General features: G+C 40.4%; 1 protein-coding gene across 1 annotated transcript in view; it reads left to right on the forward strand.

Moving 5' to 3' along the window:
- The first annotated feature begins 3,456 nt into the window (after nucleotides 1-3,456).
- The window catches only part of FBN2 (fibrillin 2), a 241,980-nt gene continuing 220,749 nt past the window's right edge, over nucleotides 3,457-24,687 (forward strand). Inside the window, exons 1-4 of the mRNA XM_016159020.2 lie at nucleotides 3,457-4,356; nucleotides 5,175-5,257; nucleotides 9,845-9,943; nucleotides 12,759-12,854. Of these exons, the coding sequence (XP_016014506.1) occupies nucleotides 4,103-4,356; nucleotides 5,175-5,257; nucleotides 9,845-9,943; nucleotides 12,759-12,854 (532 nt within the window). The 5' untranslated portion in view covers nucleotides 3,457-4,102. The remainder of the gene's footprint in view (nucleotides 4,357-5,174; nucleotides 5,258-9,844; nucleotides 9,944-12,758; nucleotides 12,855-24,687) is intronic.

A 24,687-nucleotide genomic window follows, 5' to 3' on the forward strand; every position in this document is an offset into this window, starting at 1 on the left:
AACTACCTCCAAAAGTGACCAATTAATTTTTATTTGGAGTATCATTTGAAACTATTGATATTTACACATTTCAAATATATATGTATATTTAGATATGTGGATATAGACACATACACACATATATCTATATATACACTTAGGTTTTCCCATCTTTGGTCAGTGGGATCCTTTTCAAGTTTTTTTTTTTTTTTTTTGACATGACCCTAATAGTTGCTTTCGAGTATAACAAGATAAATTGTCCTGACTTTACATATTTCTTATTCCAGTCCTGAAATCAGCCACTTACTCAAAGAGCCCTCATCTTTTTACTAGGAAATGGTATTTAGGGACCACTATCTGGGCACGATGGGTGTTTATTATTGTTGGATTGTCACTACTTCTAGGTCTTTTCAATGTGTAAGACCAGAAAATGCGTAACTTTTTTGAAAGACAAAGTTAAGTTCCAATTCCATACTAGCATTTTTAATTCAATTTAAGCTTACAATATTTTTATTTTTTAATTTAATATTTAATCTTTTTTCTTATGCTGAAATCATGATTTCTAATATCTATATCTCTTTCTCTCCCTTTCTCCTTTCTTCTCTCTCTTCTTCTCGTTCTCTCTTTTCCTCTTACATTTCCATCATTGAATTCAATTTCAGACTTCTTTGTGGTTCTTCCATTCTTAAATCATATCCTACTAAAGATGTACAGTCAAAATATTGTTTAAATATCACTTTAATTATTCTCTCTGTTTATGCCCCATGTGATAAATAGGTTCATTTGTTTTCGTTTGTTTTCAATTTTAGGTATTGCTATTTTTAAAATTTAATTTCGTTTTTAATTATATGGAACATAAACATGGTTCCAAAGTTAGAACAATAAAACAAGGCATATTTAGGAAGGTATAGCTTCAATCATTGTCTCTTCCTCAACCTTTCCTTTCTCTAAGATAACCATTGTTATGTTTTATACTTCAAATTTTAAAACACACACACACACACACATGCCCCCAAAGGCAGCATATAATTACAACATCTGACAACTTGTATGGAAAAATTTTTATTGTGGTAAAACATGCATAACATAAAAATTACCATTTTAACCACATTTAAGTATACAATGCACTGGCATTAAGTACATTCATGATGTTGTACAACCATTATCACAATTAATTTCCAGAACTTTTCCATTATCTTTAACGGAAACTCTGTACCCATTAAATAATAATTCTTCATTCCATTCTTCCCCTGCCCCTGGGCCTTGGTAACTTTTATTTTTTTGTCTCAATGGATTTGCCTTTTCTACCTGCATCTTGCTTTTTTCCGATTGAATTATATATTCTAGAGATCACTCTTTAGGAGTATACTGAGAGCCTCATTCATTTTTTACAGCCATATAGTATTTCATTAATTGGATTAAAGTATGTATATTCATCCAGTTTCTTATTGATGGGAGATTTGTGTTGCTAATCTTTGGCTATTACTAACAGTGCTGCAGTGAACAGACTAACGCATTCATCATTTCATTTTTTGCCTGTATATCTTTTAAATAGATTTCTAAGAGTGGAATTGCTGAGTCAAAGGATAACTGCACATGCAATTTGAGAGTATTTGGATTTGATGTGATAGACAAGAATATATCATGAAGCCATTTAAGTATTAAATGAAAAACCACTTAACAGGGTTAAATGTTTTAAAGAGTATAATTAAAACAATGCTTTAACCCAGGGGATAGTTACTTTATTTAGGTATTTAAGTTAAAATAATTTTATTTGTTTGAAGCACAGTGCACGATAAATACCCTTATTGCTGACTTTAATTTCCTTGGATTTGAATATGAAATTATGTTACTACATTTTTTTTATGCCTTATGAGAATATTGTAAGAAGGCCTACTATCTTAAGACTCTTAGTCTGACTATATCGGGAAAATAAAGGAGTTATGCCAGTTCTCAGAGAACTTTGTCTGCCAAATAGCACATCTGGGAAATTTGGGCCAGGAAAAGTTTTATATATATGTATATACATATATATACATAATATATATGTAAATATACACGTGTGTGTGTGTGTGTGTGTGTGTGTGTGTGTGTGTGTGTTTGAAGTAAGGTCATTGCTCTCTTGTACCGTTTCCTAACCTGTGCTTGGATGGTCAGTCCTAGTTTTCAGGGGTGTTGATTTTTAATTACGAAATGCCATGGACTGACAGATGACTAGGGCTTTGCAGAGACCTCATGAAAGCTGGGCCATAAAGGAAGAGACCCCAAAGGCGGGTGAGCACAGAGGCAGCTCTAAGAGTTTAGAGGACAAGTCGCCAGCCTGGATACACTAATTGCTAGGGTTTAATAATCAGGAGTCTATGCCAGGAACCAGAGATATGCCCCAAGACCCATTTACCGGCCCTGCGTTCCCTCCACCCCTGCCCCACTACATACACACACTTTCAGGCTACAAACTCCGGCAGAGCCCTGTCAGGGGTCACCTCCTGCGTGGACTCCTCGCGACCGCGACGCCAGCTCCTTGCTGAGGCCCCCCGCGGCCGCGTGTGCTCCCTCTTGGAAGTGCAGGACAAATTTCAATCTGGATACGCCCAGCCCATCTTCGAGTCCCGCAGACTGACGCCGCTCTGGGTGGGAAAGTGGGGGTAGGAGGGCGTTGGGGAGGGCCCGGCCTCCTCGGATTGAGATTGCAGCCCGCTCCCGCTCAAGTCTCTATTCCTGCTTGGCTGCGAAACCCTGAACCCCCAGTCTGGATCCGGGTCCCTGAGGCAGGACCCGCTCTCCTCAAACTTGTGGCCTCTGCCCTCCGGGTTAGTTCAGCTGAGGATCCAGCGAGCCAGGCACGTTTAGAGACCCTGGTCCTTGGTACGCAGCCCAGAGAGGGCGGAGGGGGAGGGGAAGGGGCTGCTGCCTCCTTTCCCAAATCCGGTCCCTAACCGCCCCCTCCCCCGTCGTCTGCTCGCTTTGTACAGGCAGTCAAAACAGAGCTAGCGGCCAACTGAGGGGGACGGGAAGCAAAGCCGACTAGAGCCTCGCCCCCTCCAGCCGGCCCCCCGGCCCCCTCCTCCTGGCCCCCCGGCCCTCCCTCCCTCCCCTTTCCCACTTCTCTACTCGCCCTAACCTAGTCCCCATCCCCCGCTCATTTCCTCTCGCACCCAGGCTCTCCAATCCCTCTTTCCAAACCCCTCTTCCAGTCCTTCCTCTCCGGCTCGCCCCCCTTCTCCCCAATCTCAGTCCTCTCTTCTCCCTTCACCCTACCCCCTTCCTTCCTCTTCCCCTCCCCCAGGCCTAGCTCCCCTTGTTACTCCCCACCCAGTCGCCCCCTAACTCTGTCCCCGCCCATTCTGCGCCGGCCCCTCGGTCCGGGCTGCGCCCCACGTGTGGACGGCTGTGCTCCAGCCCCCACTGACAGCCGCCGCCCGCCGGCCCGCCCCGCGCTGTGCCGGGCCTCAAAACCCCCGCGCCGCGCCCTCACCCGCCGCATCGGTCCCGGAGTCCAGCCTCCCGCCCTCCCTCTCACCGGCGGCTAGCCCCGGCCCCGCGCACCTCCGCTCGCGTCCTCGGCCGCCGCAGGCGCGTCGCTGCCCCGCGGGACTCCGGGCGAGCCGGAAGGAGACCCTCCTCTTCTTTTGGGGGCGACTTTTGTTTGCTTGCGGGCTGCTTTCTGGTGACTTTTGCAGCTTTCCAAGATCTGTGCCGGGAGCGCACGGGAATCCGCGAAGCCGCTGCGTACAGGCCCTTTTTTTTTCTTCGAGGTCCGCTTTCTTTGTAACTTTACGCCGCGGCTGCTCAGGTTACTTTTGTAATTTCCCGCCCCCGCCCGCTGGCGGTCCTGGAGTCGCTCGGGGCCGTGGCCCGGGGGATGCAACGTGGACCGCGCGGGGCTGTCGGCCGCACCGCCGCCGCGCCTCGCCGCCCGTTGCGCTAGATCCCGCGCCCCGCCGTCAGCCAGTGGGCTGGCGCTCGGTCCGGGGCTCCCGTTAGAGCTGGGAGCCCGAGCCCAAGGGAATCTCGGGAGCCGACGAAGGATTTGTTAGACCCTGACTTTTTTCTGGCCGCGCAGATTTTGTCTTTGAGCGTTTCCTCTCCGCGGACCGCGGTCCGCGCGCTCTCGGCGCCCGCGATGGGGAGACGGCGGCGGCTGTGTCTCCAGCCCTACTTCGTGTGGCTGGGCTGCGTGGCGATCTGGGCGCAGGGCACCGCCGGCCAGCCCCAGCCTCCGCCGCCCAAGCCGCCCCGGCCCCAGCCTCCGCCGCAACAGGTTCGGCCCGCGGCGGCAGGCTCTGAAGGCGGGTTTGCGGTGCCCGAGTACCGGGAGGAGGGCGCCGCGGCGGCCAGCCGCGTCCGCAGGCGAGGACAGCAGGACGTGCTCCGAGGGTAGGTGGGCAGGCCGCATCTGGGGAACCTCGGCTTGGCAGCTTTCCATCCTACCCCCTCCCTGAACCTCTTTCGGGCGGCTAGAGCCGCGACCCCCTCCACCTGGAGACCCAGAAGACCCCGAGGAGCGCCGCCCTCTTTTCCTCGGGCAGTCCGCTGGCAGAAAGCTTTCCCGTAGGGGGTTCGGCGGCGGGTGGGTCCGAGGCCCCCGGGCGCGGATCGCAGAGCGTACGCCGAGCCCGCGGTGCGGGAACAGGTTCCGAATGTCGGGCGGAAGGCTGGCCTGAGTCCACCCCGCGCCCGGACTGGCAGAACCTGCCTGCTCCCCACCGTCGGGGGCGCCGCTCCCGAGCCTTTTGTTTGAGGACGTGTGCGGGGCTTACGGTTCACTCTAATCACTAACCCGAGCGCTCCACCTTTCGACGCGTCCTTCTTGACATTTCGGGGCCAAAGTAATAGTTAATCGGGAGGGATGGATTAGGGGACAAGGGTAAGGATTTTTGAAAAGGAATGTTCCCTTTGTTCTCTGCATCCGGAGGCTAGAATAGTAGCAAATTATATGTTTCCATGTTTCTTTTTGCCCTTTAAAAAAGCAGCAACGGAGGACAGATGAAAGGCAATGTTTAGACGTCTCTGACCCTCCCTCATTCCAGTGTCTAGCCCCAAACATTTATTTCCACGTTTGCGCCCCAAACATTTGAAGTGCAGTTTTGTTTTGTTGTCTCGAAATCTACCCTCTCATTGCTTTGCTTACGAAAACCGATAATGTGTAACTGCACCCCCACGTCTGTGTGTATGACCTTGTTTGTCCATCGCAGGCCCAACGTGTGCGGATCGAGGTTCCACTCCTACTGCTGTCCAGGATGGAAGACGCTCCCTGGAGGAAACCAATGCATTGTCCGTGAGTGCTCGGCTGGGATCGCAGCTTGGGGCAGCAGTTTTGGCCCCTTCTCAGGGTCCGACCTCTTGCTTTCAGTCCTTCGCACACACAGTTGCATTTAGAATACAGTGGCCAGATAGCGGTGATCATTAGGACGTGGTCCCGTTTGAATGGTGGGGGAAAAGCAGCCGGTCTCCATCAGTTTAGACTTCACATCTAGACTCTGTTGAAGGGCAATAATGATAAAGGTTTCAAAGATACTTGGAAGGTTTATCTTTCTATGTCTATTAATACAAACCGATGGGGAGTACAGCAATTCCCTAGGCAACTCAGAACCACTTTTTCTTAAGAGTCCAGATAAGACCACAATGTGATTATGTAAATTAACTGGCTTTTGACTTTGCATGAGATTTAGGCCTTAGGAAGATCAAGCTTTCTTAGGCCTTTGTACACAACCACTTTATTATCTCTGGTTTCATCTCAGCAGCCACATAACTTAAATATGATAGGAGCACTCTCATGGATTTAGACTTGGCCCAGGTTAACAAAATTTTTAAAAGTGAGAATTCTTCCTAATGGCTTCACTTTTTTTTTTTTTTTGGAAGACATTTAAATGTTGGATTTGCAGACCAAAAATCTCATAGTCCACAATAGATTTCCAAAGTGTGAGTCTTAGAACTTCAGAAGTTCTGCATATCTGGCTTTAAATCTTTTGATTATTCAGTTTCCAAAGGGTATATAGCCAGCTCTCCAAGTTCTAATTAGAAAAGTCATTAGTTATCAGCCTCACAGGAATGGACTATGGGATGTCTAATTTCACATGCCTGTGAATTTGTGAGTTGAAGTGTAACTGGCCTTCTCCCATGTGTTTCTATAGCACAGCCTCATTTCTGTTGTCAAGAGGAGAGCCAGGTATCATAGACAGCATTTTCATTTAGGGCCAACTTGACTTTAGATCGACCTTGATGTTCTCCAGGGAAAAGATAATTATGCAACTGTGAACAGAGAAAAAGGGCAAGCCACACTAGCCAAGGGATAATAAGGATGTAGTGGCATCTCTGACTCTATATTTATTGGTTTTGTGGGTTTGAGATAGACCCTTAATCTTTTTTCAGTACAGTTTTTTAAAAGGAATGAAATCTCAAGTGTAGTGAAGACTAGTTTCTTATTTTTTCTGTCTTAAAAATCCCATAATATCCAATAATGAGGCAAAATAGGAAACAACAACTGTTCTTTATGGTGATTCATAAATATTTTAAGTAAACCTTCTGATTATAAGCCTTTGCTTTTATTAAAAAGAAAGAAAGGGGTATTACATTCTTTTCTCTACAGCACAGAAGTCATATATGTGAGGCATTTATGGAGGGTGAATTTACTCTTTCAAGCCAGTAGGGCATTACCAGCCTGCTTTAAACTTACATGGTTTCTAGAATCCTGAAACAGCTAACGTCACTCACCACACACCTGCCATACTAGCCGGGAGTGACTTAGGCACTGCGGAAAGTCTGACTCACTAAATGTAATGAATGTGACTGCCATTATTGAGTTGGAGAGCAGCCGAGGAGAAATGATTGGTTTATGGTACGTGTTGAAAATCTGTAAAGTCAGATTTTATTGGATCAGTGTGGAATGGGAATTCCAGAGAACAGAGCCTTCCAGAATATTTACAGTAGAAATATATATGTATATATATTTATATATGTATATATATTTATATATACATATATCCCTCTGAGTGTCAGCTTTAAATACTTTTGGTCTCTGAATAACATTGTGCTCTTTACTTGTTTAGAAGATTAGCTTTGGAAATCTCAGAGTAACAGTCAATTTTGTAGCCTGTATTTCTTCTACTTGAAATATTTGGGTGCTTATGAGATACATTGGAATGTACATGTATCAATAATCTATAAAAAGCATAGAGTTGAAATGAGCTTTATATCTCCAAGAAAAATTTGCTACACTTGTGTCAAGAGATATCTACAAAAATATTTATTAGCACATTTAAAAATATTTTAAGTACCCAAGAGTATAAAATAGTGCACACAATAGAGGGAGAATGTAATGCCTTTCTAAGCTCTTGTATGGATCTCACTTAAATTTTAACTTTTAATATTCTGCATTAAATTTAGTAATCTAATTATTTTGACATTTAAAATTATAATATATGGAGGTAATAACCAAATTGAAACCACTGTAAACTTAAAAATCAAGAATTTAGATACCGGGATTTTCTGTGGATAATGAATTATTTCTTGTATTTATAACTTTCAACCATTTCACTAAAGAAAAGCTCTGAGGCAACTCACAAAAAAAAAAATAGTAAAATTTTCTAAGGAATAGAAAATGAAGACCAAAGATTAATTTTCTCATACATTTGTCTGTCGGCATTATTTCTTTATAGAAAGATATTAAAATGAGCAACTTCTCGAATTTTAATGTTTGACCTTGATCAGGCTTCACAAAGAGAAGATATTAAAAGAAATATGTATTTCTCAGATTACTGGAAACCTAATGCATTTTGATTTAAGTCTATGTTTTGTCGTTACTGTTCTTAATTGTGGCCTGTAAAGACCACTGAAGTACTTCCAAGCTTCCAAATATTTGTGTCCAAAGGATGGAATCGACTTTGTCACTTTTCATTTATTTTTTCAAAATCTCCTTAGAACATGAAGCAACGGAAAAGTTTGCTTCTTAATTTATTTATTGTGAAATTATGCTATGAAGCGCATTTTGATCAGCGGAATAACAGTGGGAAGCGGTTGGCCCAGATTCATAGCCTTTGAGACCTGAAGAGACATCAGAACACTTGAATGTAATCTCTTTGTTTTATTTACCAATGAGAAAACTAAACTCAGAGAAGCTGTGGGGTTTTCTTTATTTCCCCGGGGCTTGTGGTGAGGTCAGTATCAGAACAAGAACTCAACCTCACATCTCTTGCATACCACATACTCTTACTGCCATGGATCTTCTCCCAGCATCACTGAAGCCTCAACACCTAGGCCTTTTCTCCCTCTCCCTCTGGTGTTTTTGGGTGTCATTGTTTTTGTGTGATCGTGGGGGGGACACATATTTTGGTGAGGCATACCATAGTCTTGAGATGAGTGTGAGGGAGAGGGCCTAAGCACTCTCACTTCTCACTGGCTCGTAGATATGGAGTACAGACCTGTGGCCATGACAGGGATCTGACTGAGGATAACCCATCATCTCCAGCCCATCAGATCTTCTTTGGGTTTAGGACCTAGGTAGGAGCACTTTGTATATCACCTAAGCTTAGACTTAAATGTCTACCTACTGGGGATGAGGGGGCTTTGAAATAAAACAATATTTTAGTGAACATTTGTCATTGGACAGTCATCAGTGATCAGAAACTCTAGTACATTTTAAGAATAGTCAGCTCCATGGTAGGAACCATGTTCTTGGCTAAAATCAGTTTTCTATCTTCGTGCCATGATCTATGACATTTTCATTTATAGAGAGTAGTAATGGAAGTGCTGACCATCTTATATGGATGTTGAAAGGCAGTTTGTAGAAGAAAAAGTATTACTAAGTTAGTTCACTTCTACAGAACACACTCTTAACATTATTGGGTGTCTCAGATCTCTTTGAAAGACATGGGATCCCTCCCTAGCACAAGACATATGTATATTTGCATAAATGTTTGCAGCTAGTTTCAGGGTGTTCCCAGACTCTCCTTTTCTTGTCTTCATGCATCCAGTCATGGAGCATTAAGGCACATAGCTTTTGTGCACAAAGAGAAAATTCAATTGTGAGTATAGAGATAAATCTTTCAGCTTCTAAATGAACTGACTAAATATGGGAGACCCTTCCCATTCGAATATACTTAGCTAATGGATTTTTAGGATCCGTGGTATGTGCTGTGTCAGTGAGCCTAACATTCTTTGCTGTGATGACCCTCATACCTTGGAGGTTACAGCTGCGGGAGTCTTTGACTCTCCCTCCATCAAATTGTCGCAGCAGCTTTTCTGAGCAGTGGGAATAGGCTAGGTTGTGGAGAAATATGGGAGAAGAAAAGCTAGAGGAAGGAGAGAGGGAATTATTAAGGGGAACAAAGATTGATGATGGGGCAGGTCAGATACCAGCCGGGAAGGAATGTGCATTGAACCCTTGGGGCTTTGCCAAGTCTTAGGGCCTGGAGTCTCTGGCTCAGCCAATTTCACATTCTCTGTTTCCTATGAAGGTCTTTTACAGAGTGGGATGTGGTTTTTGAACATATGCAGGACCTCTTGGTTTCCTCAACCCTTCTGACTTTCTAGGACCAAGACTGTCTTCTCGGGGTGAATTCTGTATATAAACTCTGCCTTGAATGGAAAAAAAAAATGATCTGTATTGATTGGAGAGTTAAAGAATTAGGATTTTGGAACTTGAAATAGCTTGATTTGTTTACACATTATCATAGGAATACTTGTGAGACTTGTTCTCATGTCTACAATGGGTAATTTCTTTGCAAATCTGAAATTAGACATTATATATCACACATTTTATATCTTAGTTTTTCGGGTTTATTGTTTTTAACTATAGCTTTCTTGTGTTGTAAACTATGGTTTATTACCTAATTATTCATTTGCTTCCCTATTGTGCTTCCTACAGCAATTTGTAGAAATAGTTGTGGAGATGGATTTTGTTCCCGTCCTAACATGTGTACTTGTTCCAGTGGCCAAATATCACCTACCTGTGGATCAAAATCAAGTATGTTTCCTAACTGATCTTATTTACTGCCTTATCCTTAAGTGTTTGAATAAATTCTAAATGTCCTTTTCAATGAGAATGTAAATCCATGATTATTTTCCTCACTAAGTAGGTCTGTATTAATCTTTGGAGTAAAAATCTTTGGTGATTTGGTTGTTGCTACTAACAACTAAGGGGAATGGGGTAATGATTTTCATTAAAAACAATTTAATTCTGGTCCAAAAGCTACGTATCTATGCAGCAAAAGAGCCTGGATTCAGTAGAGGCATAATTTTTTGTGAATAATAGCTTCCTGGGTTTTCACAATGTGCCAGGTACTTTTTTAAGTGTTTGACTATATCATTTATTTAATCCTCATATGACCACTCTAAGATACTGCTGTTACCCCGTTTTACAGAGAAGGAGATTGAGGCATACATAAGTAACTTGCCCAAGATAACATAGGTTTGAATTCGGGTATTCTGATGCCTAAACTTAAAGACTCTAACACTAGGCTCTATTTATTGCCTTTGCTTAACTCCTGTTACTCATATCCTGTTTTGTGGCTTAACTAAACGTGAAGGATAGGAAGATTAAGAAGAAAACAAATATTTATTGTGTATTGACCTTACGGTTTACATTATTAACTTATTTTACTTTACACATACTAACTCCCAACAACTCTATAAGATCACCGTAACCATGGACTATGATGGTGTTATTCATGATCGAATTAGAAAGTATTGGGTCTTTAAGGTTCAAGATTAATCTTTTAGGCCACTGTTTAAGATAACATTACAACAAGGAGGAAGCAGATATTATTTATTTAATTGCTCAAATAAATCTTTAAGTCTGCATTAAACTAGTATGAAGTTGTTATACTTTTAACCTTTCTGACTCAGGAATATAAGAATCAAGATTCATGCAAGAAATGTTGTGGTCTTCTGATGAAAATTCTGATTCAAACTAGTTTTGCTTTCTTTGAAAATAATCTGTCATTTTCACATTTTAAAATCTATAAAATTCATTGAGACTTTCCTGACCACCCCGATTAGCAAATTTCCTCTACTCCTTTTCTGAACCTTTCTTGTCTGGCTACCTGGAAGAAACCCTTGCCCTTATCTTCATTTATCCTATTCTCATATTTTTCTCATTTATGTTCTCAGCAAAAAACTCAATGCTAGAGAAATTTTACTATTCAACCTTCATTTCTCTACCTGGGCAGCTGAACATTCACTGGCCCAGTTTATGGTATTCGATTTAGTAGGGACTCCATGAATTCATTTCGCCCTGAGTAACACTCACTCCCCTTTCCATGGGGAACTTTTTTATTCCTTTCAGTCCTGATCCTGCTCCACTCCCTCTAAAGCACTAATCACTATTAGTCACCGTTAATCACTATCTTCTTGAAATGCGTTTCTTTCCCTTCACTTACATAATATCAATGGCTTGCAATCCTCCTTTCCTTGGTTATTGTTTTTTAATCTCTTTTCTGTATCTTCTTCATTCGCCTGGCATTCAACGTTTGGTATTCCCAAGAGTTGACCCTCTCTGGGTGAACTCATTTACATATAAGTCTTCAACTACTACCAAGATGTTGCTGACTCATAATAATTAACCCCCAGAGTAGATTCTTCCACCAAACTTCACATTTATGTGTCCTGTTTCCTGTTTGACATCTCCACCTGAATGTCTCTGAAACTTGATTGCATGAAACTTGGTTCACTGCTGATCACAGTCTACTTCTTTCTTGCCTCAGCAAATGGCGCTGCCATCCACCCTTGTTACTGAAGTAAATACTTCTCTTTTCCTCACATCAACTCTTTTTAACAAGACCTGCAAGTTCTACTGGAAAATATATCTCAAATCCATCTTCTCATTTCTGTCACCATTGCTACCATGTGGTTTAAGCCTCCCTCATCTCTCACCTGGACTTTTGCAGTAAGCTCCTGATGGGTTCCCCAGCTTCTAGGCTTGCCCTCTTTAAATCAATGCTCTGCAAAGCGGCTAGAATAATCTTTTAAAAATAACAAATTGTATCACTTCACTGTCTTATTTATATCATTTAGGTGACTCCCTATAGCTTTTGGGACATATTGCAAACCCTTTCACGGTAAGGAGGCCTTGCATTAGCTAGCTGGCCACTGCCTGCTTTTCTAAGATTTTCTCTTCTCCACCTGCCTCTGTATAATCATGTAAATCTTTCAGACCTATACCATCCTAAGGTCTTTTGGTTTGCTGAGTCCTCTCCCTGTGAGATTCCTCCCTAGTACTTCTCATGCCTGGCTCATTCCAGTCCTCTAGAACTAAGTTTAATATTGCATCAGAGTGGTCTTACCTGGTTCTTGGGTCTAGATTCCTCCTTGGCTCTAGGCTATTCTCCATAACATAGTTTCCTTCAGAGAATGTATCACAATCTATAATGACATTGTGGTATTTGTTTACTTGTGTTTTGTTGGTCTCCCTCTAAGAATACAAGCATCATGAGAGTATCGGATACTAAGTCCACTGCGACAGCAGAGCACTGAGCTCATCTGGCAGGCATTCAACCCTGAATTCTGAATGGATATCCTTATCTCCTGGATCTTAGAAGCTATGCCACTAGTCACTTTATATTTATTTCCTTTAATACAGAAAGTGTAATATATTTAAAACATGCTCTCAGTAACATATGTGTGCACGTACAACAAATAAATATAGATAATACTTGAGTCATAACATTTACTTCTGTCGAATATATTTTTATTGAATTGGATATTTAGTATGGTTTTGTAACTCTTACAGATACTACAATTTTAGTGATTGATATTTTCACATTTCTTGTTGTTCTTTGCAGTTCAGCAGTGCAGCGTTAGATGTATGAATGGTGGGACCTGTGCAGATGACCATTGCCAGTGCCAGAAGGGATATATCGGAACTTACTGTGGACAACGTAAGGAATGTTGGAATAGATTTGATTTATTAAAAATAATGAAGCTTACTAGATATTTCAAACTAAGTCATCATTTAAGGTCTTGCGAAGCCTATGAGCTTTTAAAAAAGTCATTTTATGTAGTAAACCATACCTTACAACTGAATTTCTTATTTTTATCTGTAATATCTTCTCTAACTCTTTAAAAACTTTTGTGTATTACAGTACCGATGTTGTTGAATATCACTAGGCTTTATCAAATTTGACACATATCACCAGTAAATATTTACTTATTTTTCTTTGACCTATCTCATACACACAAACACACACAACTTTTTAGTATATACCAAAATTAATCCTAGAAGAGCCGATCTTATAAATTGTTCTTTGTTGTCCTTTGCTCAAATGTGTTTAATTATTTAATACTGTAATTTAGGGCTATGAAATGATTTTTTAGAAATCAGATGTCATTGTGAAAGAGGGAGCTTTAATCCAGCAAAGCTCTTGTCTTTACTTACTGCAGAATATCCTGTACTAATTAAGAAATAACCTTTTGGCAAGGATGTAAGGATTGTAGCTCCTGGATTATGACACATCACTGGGGAATACTTTAGGTCGGTATTTCCCAAATTGTGAGACTGTATGGGAATCCCCATATTTTTAAGTATGTATGAGTAGAAGGATATAATATTAAAGAAAGTTGAACCATAATTCTAAGAAAGTCCCTTTTTACTTCAATTGCATTTCATCAGATGTAGAGTCTAGTTTTGCTGCTAATCTTTGAGGCCTCCCTAAGAATTGCTCATCAATCTTTTTAACAACAAGGACTGTCTTGAGTGTGTAAGAATATCTAGCTTGTTTTAAATTTATTTTATTTTAAAAATAACTTATTTTATTAAACTTATTTTATTTTTGTTGCAGTTAAATTTTAAAAAAATATAGTAAAATATGTATAACAAAAATTTTCTATTTTAACTACTTTTATTCTTTTTATTATTAGTTTTAAGTATACAGTACAGGTTAGACATTTACCATCTATGGAATGATGTCCCTGATTACTCTCCCTTCCCTCTGGCTCTGCACGAAGCCATTACATTACTGCCAACTGCATTTCCTATGCCGTGCTTCCCATCCCCATGACCATCTATCAACTACTAATTTATACTTCTTTAACCCTTTACCACTTTCCTATCCCCCACTCCCCTCCCCTCCGACCTTCACCAGGTTGTCCTCTATCTTTCTGAGTCTTTTCGATTAGTTTTTCTTTGTGTTCCTTAAGATTCCGCATATAAATGAAATCATATGGTATTTATCTTTCTCTGTCTGACATTTTACTCAGCATAATAACCTCTAGGTCTATCCATGTTGTTGCAAATGGTTGGATTTCATTTTTTTTATGGCTGAGTAATATTTCATTGTATATATGAACTGTAATTTCTTTATCCAATTGTCTGTTGATGGACATTTAGGTTACTTCCATATATTGGGTATTGTGCTGCCATAAACATAGGGATACATAGGCCTTAATGAATTATTGTTCTGATAAATAACCAGAAGTGCAATTACTGGGTCAAAAGATAGATACATTTTTAATTTTTTGAGGAACCTCTAGATTGTTTTTCATAGTGTTTGTACCAATTTGCAATCCCACCAACAGTATATGAGGGTTCCCTTTTCTCCATAACCTCACCAACACTTGTTCTTTGATTTACTGATGATAGCCATTCTGACAGGTGTGAGGCAATATCTCATTGTGGTTTTAATTTGCATTTCTCTGATGATTAGTGACCTTGAGCATCTTCTCATATATCTTTTGGACATCTGTATTTCTTCTTTGGAGAAATACTATTCAGATCTTCTGCCCATTTTTTAATTAGATTGTTTGTTTTTCTGGTGTTGAGTTGTATGAGCTCATTATATATTTTGATATTATACTCTTATCAGATGCATCATAAGTGAATATCTTCTCCCATTCAGTAGATTGTCTTTTCATTTTGTTGACGTTTCCTTTGCTGTGTAAAAACTTTTTAGTTTGATGTAGTTCGATTTGTTTATTTTTCTTTTGTTTCTCTTATCTGAGGAGATAGGTTAAAAAAAAAGATTACTAGTAGCAATATCAGAGAGATTATTGCCTATGTTTTCCTCTGGAATTTTTACAGTTTCAGGTCTTACATTTAAGACTGTAATTCATTTTGAGTATATTCTTGTATATAGTGTAAGAAGGTGGTCCAGTTTCATTTCTTTGCATGTATCTGTCCAGTTTTCCCATCACCATTTATCGAAGAGACTGTCTTTACCTCATTCTATATTCCTGCCTCCTTTGTCAGATATTAAGTGAGCATTATAGGTGTGGATTTATTTCTGGGCTCTCTATTTTGTTCCATTGATCAATGTATCTGTTTTCATGCCAGTACCATGCTGTTTGATTACTGTAACCTTGTAGTGTAGTTTGATATCAGGTAGCGTGATACTTCCAACTTTGTTCTTTATCAAGATTGCTGTGGCTTTTTGGGATCTTTTATGGTTAAATTTAAGTTTTTGGGTTATTTGTCCTAGTTCTGTAAAAAATGTCATTGGTATTTTGATAGAGATTGCATTGAATCTATAGATTGCTTTGGGTAGTATGGCCATTTTAGTGATGTTGGTTCTTCTTACCCATGAGCACAGTATATGCTTCCATTTAGTTGTATCTTCAATTTCTTTTTTCAATGACTTATAATTTTCTGAGAACAGGTCTTTTACCTCCTGGGCTAATTTTATTTCTAGGTCTTGTTTTTTATGAGGTTGTAAATGGGATTGTTTTCTTAATTTCTCTTTCTGAAAGTTCATCATTGATATATAAAAATGCAACCGATTTCTAAATATTAATTTTGTATCCTGCTGCTTTACTAAATTAATTTGTCAGTTCTAACAGCATTTTGGTGGTAGGGTTCTCTCTGTATAGTATCATGTTTTCTGCAAATAATGGCAGTTTTGCTTCTTCCTTTCTAATTTGGATACTTCTGTTTGTCTTTCTTGTCTGATTGCTATGGCTGGGACTTCCAGTACAATTTTGAACAGAAGTGGTGAAAGTGAGCATCTTTGTCTTATTCCTGATCTTAAAGGAAAATGCTTTTAGCCTTTTGCCATTGATTATGATGTTAGGTGTAGGTTTGTCATATGTGACCTTTATTATGTTGAGGTACGTTCCCTCTATTCCCATTTTGCCGAGTGTTTTTATCATAAATGAATACTGGATTTTGCCGAACACTTTTTCTTCATCTATTGATGTGATCGTATGATTTTTATCTTTCAATTTGTTGATGTGCTGTATCACATTAATCAATTTATACCAACCTGGCATCCCAGGAATAAATTCAACTTGATCATGGTGTACGATATTTTTAATGTATTGCTGAATTCAGTTTACTAATATTTTGTTGAAGATTTTTGCATCAATATTCATAAGAGATATTGGCCTATAGGTTTTTTGTTTTTTTTTTTTCCCATAATGTCTTTGTCTGGTTTTGGAATCAAGGTAATGGTGGCCTCATAAGAGGAATTAGGGAGTCGTCCTTCTTGAATTTTTTGGAATAGTTGAGAATAATAGGTGCTAATTCTTCTTAGCATGTTTGGTAAAATTCACCTATGAAGGCATCTGGTCCAAGATTTTTGTTTTTTGGGAACTTTTTGATTACCGATTTGATTTCCTTAATGGTGATTGGTTGATTCAGATTTTATGCTTCTTCTTGACTCAGTCTTGGGAGATTTTATATTTCTAGGAATGTATCTGTTTCTTCTAGATTGTCCAATTTGTTGGTGTATAATTGCTCGTAGAATTTTCTCATGATCTTTTTTCTGTGGTGTCTGTAGTTATTTTTTTTTTTCATTTCTGATTTTATTTATTTGAGTCCTTTCTCTTTTTTTCCTTGATGAGTTTGGTTAAAAGTTTATCAATTTTGTTTATTCTTTCAAAGAATCAGTTCTTGGTTTTATTAATCTTTTGTATTATTTTTCTAGACTCTATTTCATTCATTTATTTCTGCTGTGTTCTTTATTGTTTCCTTCTACTCTCTTTGATTTTGTTTGCTGTCCTTTTTCAAGTTCTTTTAAGTGTAAGATTAGATTGTTTATTTGATCATTTTCTTGTTTCTTGAGGTAGGCCTGTATTGCTATAAATTTTCCTCTTAGGACTGCTTTCGCTGTGTCCCACAGATTCTGAGTTGTGTTTCTATTTTCATTTGTCTCTAGGTATCTTTTGATTTCTTCCTTGATCTCATTGTTAACCCATTAATTATTTAGTAGCATGTTATTTAACCTCCATGTGTTTGTGTATTTTCCAGTTTTAGTGTTGTAGTTGATTTCTAGTTTCATACCATTCTGGTTGGATAAGACACTTGATATGATTCTGGTCTTCTTGTTCTGAGTTCTAACATGTCTATCCTGGAAAATGTTTCATGTGCACTTGAGAAGAATGTATATTTTGCTGCTTTGGGGTGAAATGCTCTGAAAATATCTATTAAATCCATCTGCTCTAGTGTGTCTATTAGGGCCATTGTTTCCTATTGATTTTCTGTTTGGAAGATCTGTCCATTGATGTCAATGGGGTGTTAAAGTCCCCTACTATGAGTGTATTACTGTTGATCTCTCTTTTTATGTCAGTCAATAATTACTTTATGTTTGTAGGTGCTCCTATGTTGTGTGTGTATATGTTTATTAAGGTTATGTACTCTTGATATATTGATCTCTTTATCATTATTCAATGTCTTTCTTTGTCTCTTATTATAGCCTTTGTTTTAAAGTCTAATTTGTTTGATATAAGTATTGCTATCCCAGCTTTTTTTTAATTTCCATTTGCATTAAATACCCTTTTACATTCCTTTACTTTCACTCTTTGAGTATCATTTTATCTGAAGTGGGTCTCTTGTAGACAGCACATGCCTGAGTCTTGTTTTCATATCCATTTGGGTACCCCATGTCTTTTCATTGGAGCATTTAATCCATTTACATTTAAAGTTATTATTGACATTTATGGAGTTACTGCCATTTTATTATTTGTTTTTCTCTCTCTCTCTCTCTCTCTCTCTCTCTCTCTCTCTCTCCCCCCTCCCTCTCCTTCTCCCTCTCCCTCTCCCTCTCCCTCTCTTTCTCCCTCCCTCCCTCCCTCTTTCTCTTTAACAGAATTCCCTTTAACATTTCTTATAATACTGGCTTGTTGGCAATGAATTCCTCAAGCTTTTCTCTGTCTGGGAAGCTCTTTATTTCACCTTCCATTTTAATTGAAAGTCTTGCTAGATAGAGTATTTGTGGTTGTAGATTCTTATTTTTCAATACTTTAATTATTTCTTGTCAGTTCCTTCTGGCCTGCAAAATTTCTGTTGAAAAATCAGCAGACATTCTTACTGGGGGTATCCTTGTGAATAACTAGCTGACTTTCTCTTGTTGCTTTTAAGATTCTCTCTTTGTTTTTGACCTTTGACATTTTAATTATGATGTGTCTTGGTGTGGTCTGTTTGAATTCCTCTTATCTGGGACTCTTTGTGCTTCCTGGACTTGTATGTCTAATTCCTTTGCCAGGTTAGGGGAGTTTTCTGTCATTGTTTCTTCAGATAGAGTCTCAATATTTTGCTCTCTCTCTCCTCCTTCTGGTACTTCTACGATGCAGATATTGTTACACTTCATGTTGTCCCAGAGGTCTCTTAAACTATCTTCATTTTTTTTTTAATTCTTTTTTCTTTTTGCTCTTTTGATTGGGTGTTTTCTGCTATCTTGTCTTCTAGTTCACTGATCCAGTCTTCTTTTCATCCAATCTACTGTTGAATCTTTCCAGTGTATTCTTCATTTCAGTTATTGTATTTTTCATTTCTGTCTGGTTCTTTTTTATGGGTTCTATATCCTTTTTTATGCTTACTATATCACGCTGTTGAGGTTCCATTTCTCTGCTCATCCATTTCTCTGCTAAGTTCATTGACATCCATATAACCACTATTTTGAACTCGGTCTCTGGTAGGTGTTTGCCTCCATTTCACTTAGCTTATTTTCTGGAGTTTTCTCCTGTTGTTTCATTTGTTTTATATTTCTTCATTTTCTCATTTTATTAGCTTTTCTGTGTTTGTTTCTATGTGTTAGGAAGATTTATTTCATCTCTCAGCCTTGGCCAGATGGCCTTATGTGGAAGTTTTCCCGTGCAGCCCAGCGGCATGCTCTCCCTTATCACCTGTGCTGTGGCTCTGGGCATGATCTTTGTGTGAGTCATGTGTGATCTTCCGTTATAGTTAAGCCTTTATTGGTTTTGTTACATCAGTGGATGGGATTAACACTCAGGCTGACTAACTGTGGGAACTGGCTATGCCCACAGGTATGAGTTGCTATGTGGGGACTGACCCCAAGGATTGGGATTTGCCCTAGCAGGTTTGTGTACTTATTGAGACCACCCTTTGTGTGTTGTCAGTTGCTTATAAGACTATACAACTGGAAGAGCCACTGGGCGATAGGCACCTTGGGTGGTGCAGGAACCTAGGGAGTCACCCGGATATTTTGAGCAGATTTCCCCCTGCCACTGCAGTGTCAGTTTACATGCCAGTGCTGTCTCTGTGGCTCCCTGTATCATTCTCAGATTACAGCGAGGCCGGCTACTGCCCACCTTGGTCCTGTAAATACCTGAGATCTGTTCAGGAATTACTGAAGCTGTGGACATGGGTTTGTGACTTCTCCTGGATGCACGGGCTTTGCATGGGACACGTGAACTATTGAATTCATGTCCCAAGGAAAGCACAGAATGGGACTGGATTGCCTGGGAGTAGGGTTGCCACAGGGAATTTGTGGGTTAGTTGGGGTGACGTCTCCATGAGGCATTGGGCCATCAGGTCTATGTAGCACCAGATTTGCTGCCAGCTCTGAGACCATGGGCTCCCATATCACTGCGAGACCTACTGCCATTTGGGATGGGCCCACAAACCCCTGCAATCTGCCTAAGCGATTTTGTATCTCATGCTAGCAGCAGTGATCTGCTCATCACTCTTTTACCTGAAATTTGCTCACTGTGCTAGCCAAAGTCTGTTGCCGGCATAGAATGAGCAACCCCAGAGAGGGGCCGGGCAGGGGTGGCTGCCTGTCAGTGGGCTGCAGGCACTTTGTGGTGAAGTTAGAGCTCAGGGAAACAAGGGCCATTAAGCAAATGCAGCTTTAGTTTTGCTGCAGTTTCTATGCCTGTGTGTTCCTGCTGTAGTCACAGATCACAGTGAGACCAGCTGTTTTCTGGGGCAGTCCCAGAGACACCTGCGACCCCCCCCCCCCCACCAAGTGATATTGCAGCTCGCGCAGGCAGCAGTAGTCTGCACACAACTGATTTCCCCGAAATGCGTGCACTGCGACAGGCAAAGTTTGTAGCCTACGCAGAAAGCACAGCCCAGGAAAAGGTTCAGGGCAGGGGCGGTTGCTTGCCACAGGCAATTGGTGGATTGGTGTGTGTGTGTGTGTGTGTGTGTGTGTGTGTGTGTGTGTGGCGATGGGGGGGGCATGGGGTCAATGGCCAGTAGGCCAGTATAGCTTCAGTCTTGCTGCAACTTTTGTGTCGACTCACACGTTCCCAAAAAAGTCATAGATCACAGCAAGACCAGCTGCTGTCTGGGACTGGACTACAAATCTCCGCAATCCACTCAAGCTCGTGTTGGCAGTAGTGATCTGTCTGAAACTGTTCCTAAAATGCACTTACAGTGCTGGCTGAAGTCTGTTGCCTGTTCTGAAAGTTCGTCCCTGGAAAGGGGCAGGGCGGGGCAGCTGCCAACGACAAGCCGCCTTGGGCAGCCTATCGTTTGGGAAGGGCTGGCTCTCTCTTCAAGCCAGTGCAGCTTCAGAATGGGCTGTACGGAGAGAGAGAGGGGAGAGAGAGATCTGCACTGGCAAATAGGCGTCAGTCGATAGACTCCCCCATAGCTGTCCCTCTTCCCTGCTAAAGCACAATGTTGGCTGCCAGTGTAGCCCTTGTTCCAGCACCAGGTAATGCAGTCTTTCCCTGTATGAATCTTGCCCAAACCTCTGACCCAGTGCCAGTGCCCTGGGTGAGTTTCCGCAGGCAAGGGAGACTATTACTGGGCCCTTTAACAGGGCATCTGGGATTTCAGTCTCCTTTTTTGGGGAACTCTTCTTCCCTGAACTGGGACCCTGGGCTTGGATACCCCTGAATGCAGCTAGGACCCCTCTCTCCTTCAGGGGGCTCTCTACAGCCTTGCTCTCCCTTGTGGTGCTCTGCCGCCACCTGTGGGTGCGGGTCTAGCCCAATTCAAGACTTCGGCCCTCCTACTGGCTTTGACGTGGCTCCTTCTTTATATTATCAGATGTACCAGTTATGATCAGCTGGACTTTGGGTTGATTATTTTATATTTGATTTTAATTTTAATGGGGACCTGGTATGAGGCAAACCCACTTTTACCTACTCCTCCATCTTCTCTATTTTAACCATTTTAAGTGTACAGTTCAGTGGCATTAGTTACATTCACATTGTGCAACTGTCACTACCATCCATCTACAGGTTTTTCATATTGCAGAACTAAAACTCTGTACCCATTAAATATTGACTCCCCATTTCTCTCTCACTCCAGCTCCTAGCAGCCACCATTCTACTTTTTGTCTCTGTGAATCCGATTACCTCAAGGTACCTCATGTAAGTGTAATCGTACGGAATTGTAATTTTGTAACTGGCTCATTTTATTTAACCTAATTTTGTTCATGGTTCATCCATGCTGTAGCATGTGTCACAATTTCCTTGAGATTGAATAATGTTCTGTTTTATGTGTATACCATATTTTGTTTACCCATTTGTCCATTGATTGACACTTGAGGTACTTCTACCTTTTGCCTATTGTGAAAATGCTGCTGTGAACGTTTGAGTTCCTGTTTTCAAGTCTTTTGAGTTTATATCTATAAGTGGAATTGCTCGATCATATGATAATTCTATTTTTAATTTTCTGAGTTGCTGCTATCCTGTTTTCCATAGCGGCTGCAGCATTTTACAACCCTACCAGTGCTCCATTATCTCCACATCTTTGCCAATACTTGCTGGTTTTTTTTTAAATTTAATTTTAATTTTTATTTATTTATTTATTTTGGATGATAAGCGGGCCTTTTAATGGATGTAAAATAGTATCTCCGTGTGGTTGTTGAAGTTATTTTTAAGGTAGCCTTCTCGTTAGGGTAATTATAGCTTGCCGTTTTTAAGTGTTATAAAGTCTTCTTTTAAAATAATTTTAAATAAATAGTGAATCAGTTTAAAGAAAAATATTCTGTTAAGGTCAGGAGTAGGCCAACTTTTTCCATGAAGGCTAGATAGTAAATGTTTTAGACTTCGCGGTCTCTGTTCCAACTACTCAGCTCTGCTATAGTGGTACAAAAGTGACCATATACGACATGTAAATGAAAGAGCTTGGCTGTGTTTCAGCAAAACATTATTTATGGACGCTGACGTTGAATTTAATAAAATTTCCACTGTCGCGAAAATATTCTCCTTTTATTTTTTTAACTATATACAAGTGTAAAATCCCTTTGTAGCTCACGGGCAGTACAAAAACAGGTGTTGGGCAAGATCTGACCTGAAGGTCACAGTTTGCTGGCCTCTTGTGTAGGTGGCTCTCAAGTACAGTAAAAACTGTTAGGGTAATAGGAGATTGAATGAAGTTTGGGAAATGGAGTGTTAAAGCATTTAAGAGAATACAGTGCGTTGAGATCAGTTTTCTTGCGAAAAATAGGAGTTGTCAATGTAAATTTTTTTTTTTTTTATGCGAGGGTTGGCCAAGTGAGAGCAGGAAAGAGCTGGACAGAAGTGGAACAAATTGTAGCAAAGTTTCTTTTTTTTGGATGCTTTTCTTTCTATATTTTTTCATACATTTGGGTCTTTCCAAATTTTATACAGTTGACTCCAGTTTGTAATCATAAAAAAGGAAAAAAGTGTTGTAAACAGGCAATATTTCTAAACAGGCAGATTTGTACCTTTTTTTCATATTTATGTTTTTATGTTATCAAACCCGATAATCTTTTATAGAATTCAGTAGCCAGGAGACACAATTGTCTTCCTTGAAACGCAACTTTTTACTCTGTAGTGGGGAAAAATCATAAGATAGAGTTATAGTGGGAAGAGCTGTGCTTCAGGTCATCTTTCAGAGTATTTGCTCAAATCTGTTCTGAAACCAGCCACTTTCAGCGTGAACTCAGCTGCTTTACCTGTCTAGGGAGTATGTGTACATTCTGTATTTTCCTGAAGGTTTTGCAGAAAGAGCTCTTGTAGGTATGTCCCTTCCCTGCTCTTCACACAGAAATAGGAAGCAAGGGGATGACAAATAGTTTCCCCTCCTGGAGAAGCTACTTTTTTGTTCTTCTGCCCGTGTCAAATGGCATTGTTACCACACTTTCCAATCAGAAAAGCGAAAGGCTCTGAGTCAGAAGAGCAGCATATACCTGATAATTTGTTCCTTTGATATATCACGAGATGAAATCCTTGCCTAACATTTATCTTATGGGTAATAGAACACATGATATAAGCAGAATATGTAATTAACAAAACGTATTAGTCAGCATATAGAAGGTGAAGGTAAGATAAATACTACCTATTAGCTTAAGAAATAGTTTAAGGAAGAGACTTTCTAAGTTGTTTTATACAGAGGAGTGTGCTATGGTAGTGAGAGTAAAGAAGCACATGTAACAATTCTCAGCTCGTGAATCCAGAAAAGTCCTGGAAATATGTCTACTAAAAGGAGGATTATAAAACATTGAAACTGCTTAACCGCTTTCCCAGAAATGTAAAAAGCATTCTTTAGAAGGTGCTCTTTTCATTGCATTCAGCCATGTTCACTGAGTAACTGCTGCATGCCCCACACTATGCAAGGTGCTGGAAGTACAGCAGCAAGCAAACAGAATGATACCCGGCCTCACAGAGCTTATATTCTGGTGGGGAAAACAATTAACAAGTAGGTGGAAAAGTAAATACCTAAGACAAATTAGGTAATAAGAAACTCTAGAAGAAAAAAAGCAGAGTAAGAGGGAGAGAGTCTGGGTCAGGATAAGCAGTTCTCTGCTATTTTACTTTGGGGATCTCTGAGAAGGTGACTTTGAGCAAGTGTTTTAGGCAGAGGGGAAAGCAAATTTAAAGGGCCTGTGGTGGGAACAGACTTCATGTATTTTGGAAACAGTAAGGAGCCCCATGTGGCTGCAGGAAAGGAGATAATGGTAGAAGATGAGTTTGGAGATGGAGGTGTAGGGCCTTAGAGACTAAGGAAAGAAATTTGGACTGGATCCTCATTATTAGGGGAAGCCATTGGAGCATTTTGAGCAGTGGGGTGATATGAACTGACTGATGTTAGAAAAGAATCACTGGTTGCTGTGTTGAAACTGGATTGTATAAAGGGAAAGAGAGAAAATGAGAGGGCCAGTTAGGAGGCCATTGCAGTGGTGCTGGTGAATGATGCTATAGTAATTGAGGATGTAAGAAGTGCTTGGATTTACATTATGTTTTGGAGGTAGAATTTATGTAAGGAAGGGTGTGGTGATGGACTAGGTGTGGTGAGTGAGAAAAAAAGAAAAAGCAAAAATCGATAGTGACAACTAGAGGATTTTACTGGATGGAGCTCTAGGCTGAATGGTGATGTCATTTCTTGATTATGGTAAAGACTGAGCAGGGAATGGGTTGGTCTGGGCGTCAGTTGGAGCAGAGAACATGGGATATCAAAAGTTCTGTTTTTGGAGTTGATAGTTTAAGAGTCTGTTGGACCTTCAAGTGGAAAGATCTGTGAACTCAGATCTTTGGAAAGAAGTCAGAGATAGAGATACGAGTTTGAGAACAAAAAGATTGAATTTTTATACAGACAATATTTTAATCATAGGGCTA

Source organism: Rousettus aegyptiacus, unplaced genomic scaffold, assembly GCF_014176215.1.
Source record: "Rousettus aegyptiacus isolate mRouAeg1 unplaced genomic scaffold, mRouAeg1.p scaffold_m13_p_8, whole genome shotgun sequence".
Taxonomy (NCBI): Eukaryota; Metazoa; Chordata; class Mammalia; order Chiroptera; family Pteropodidae; genus Rousettus; species Rousettus aegyptiacus.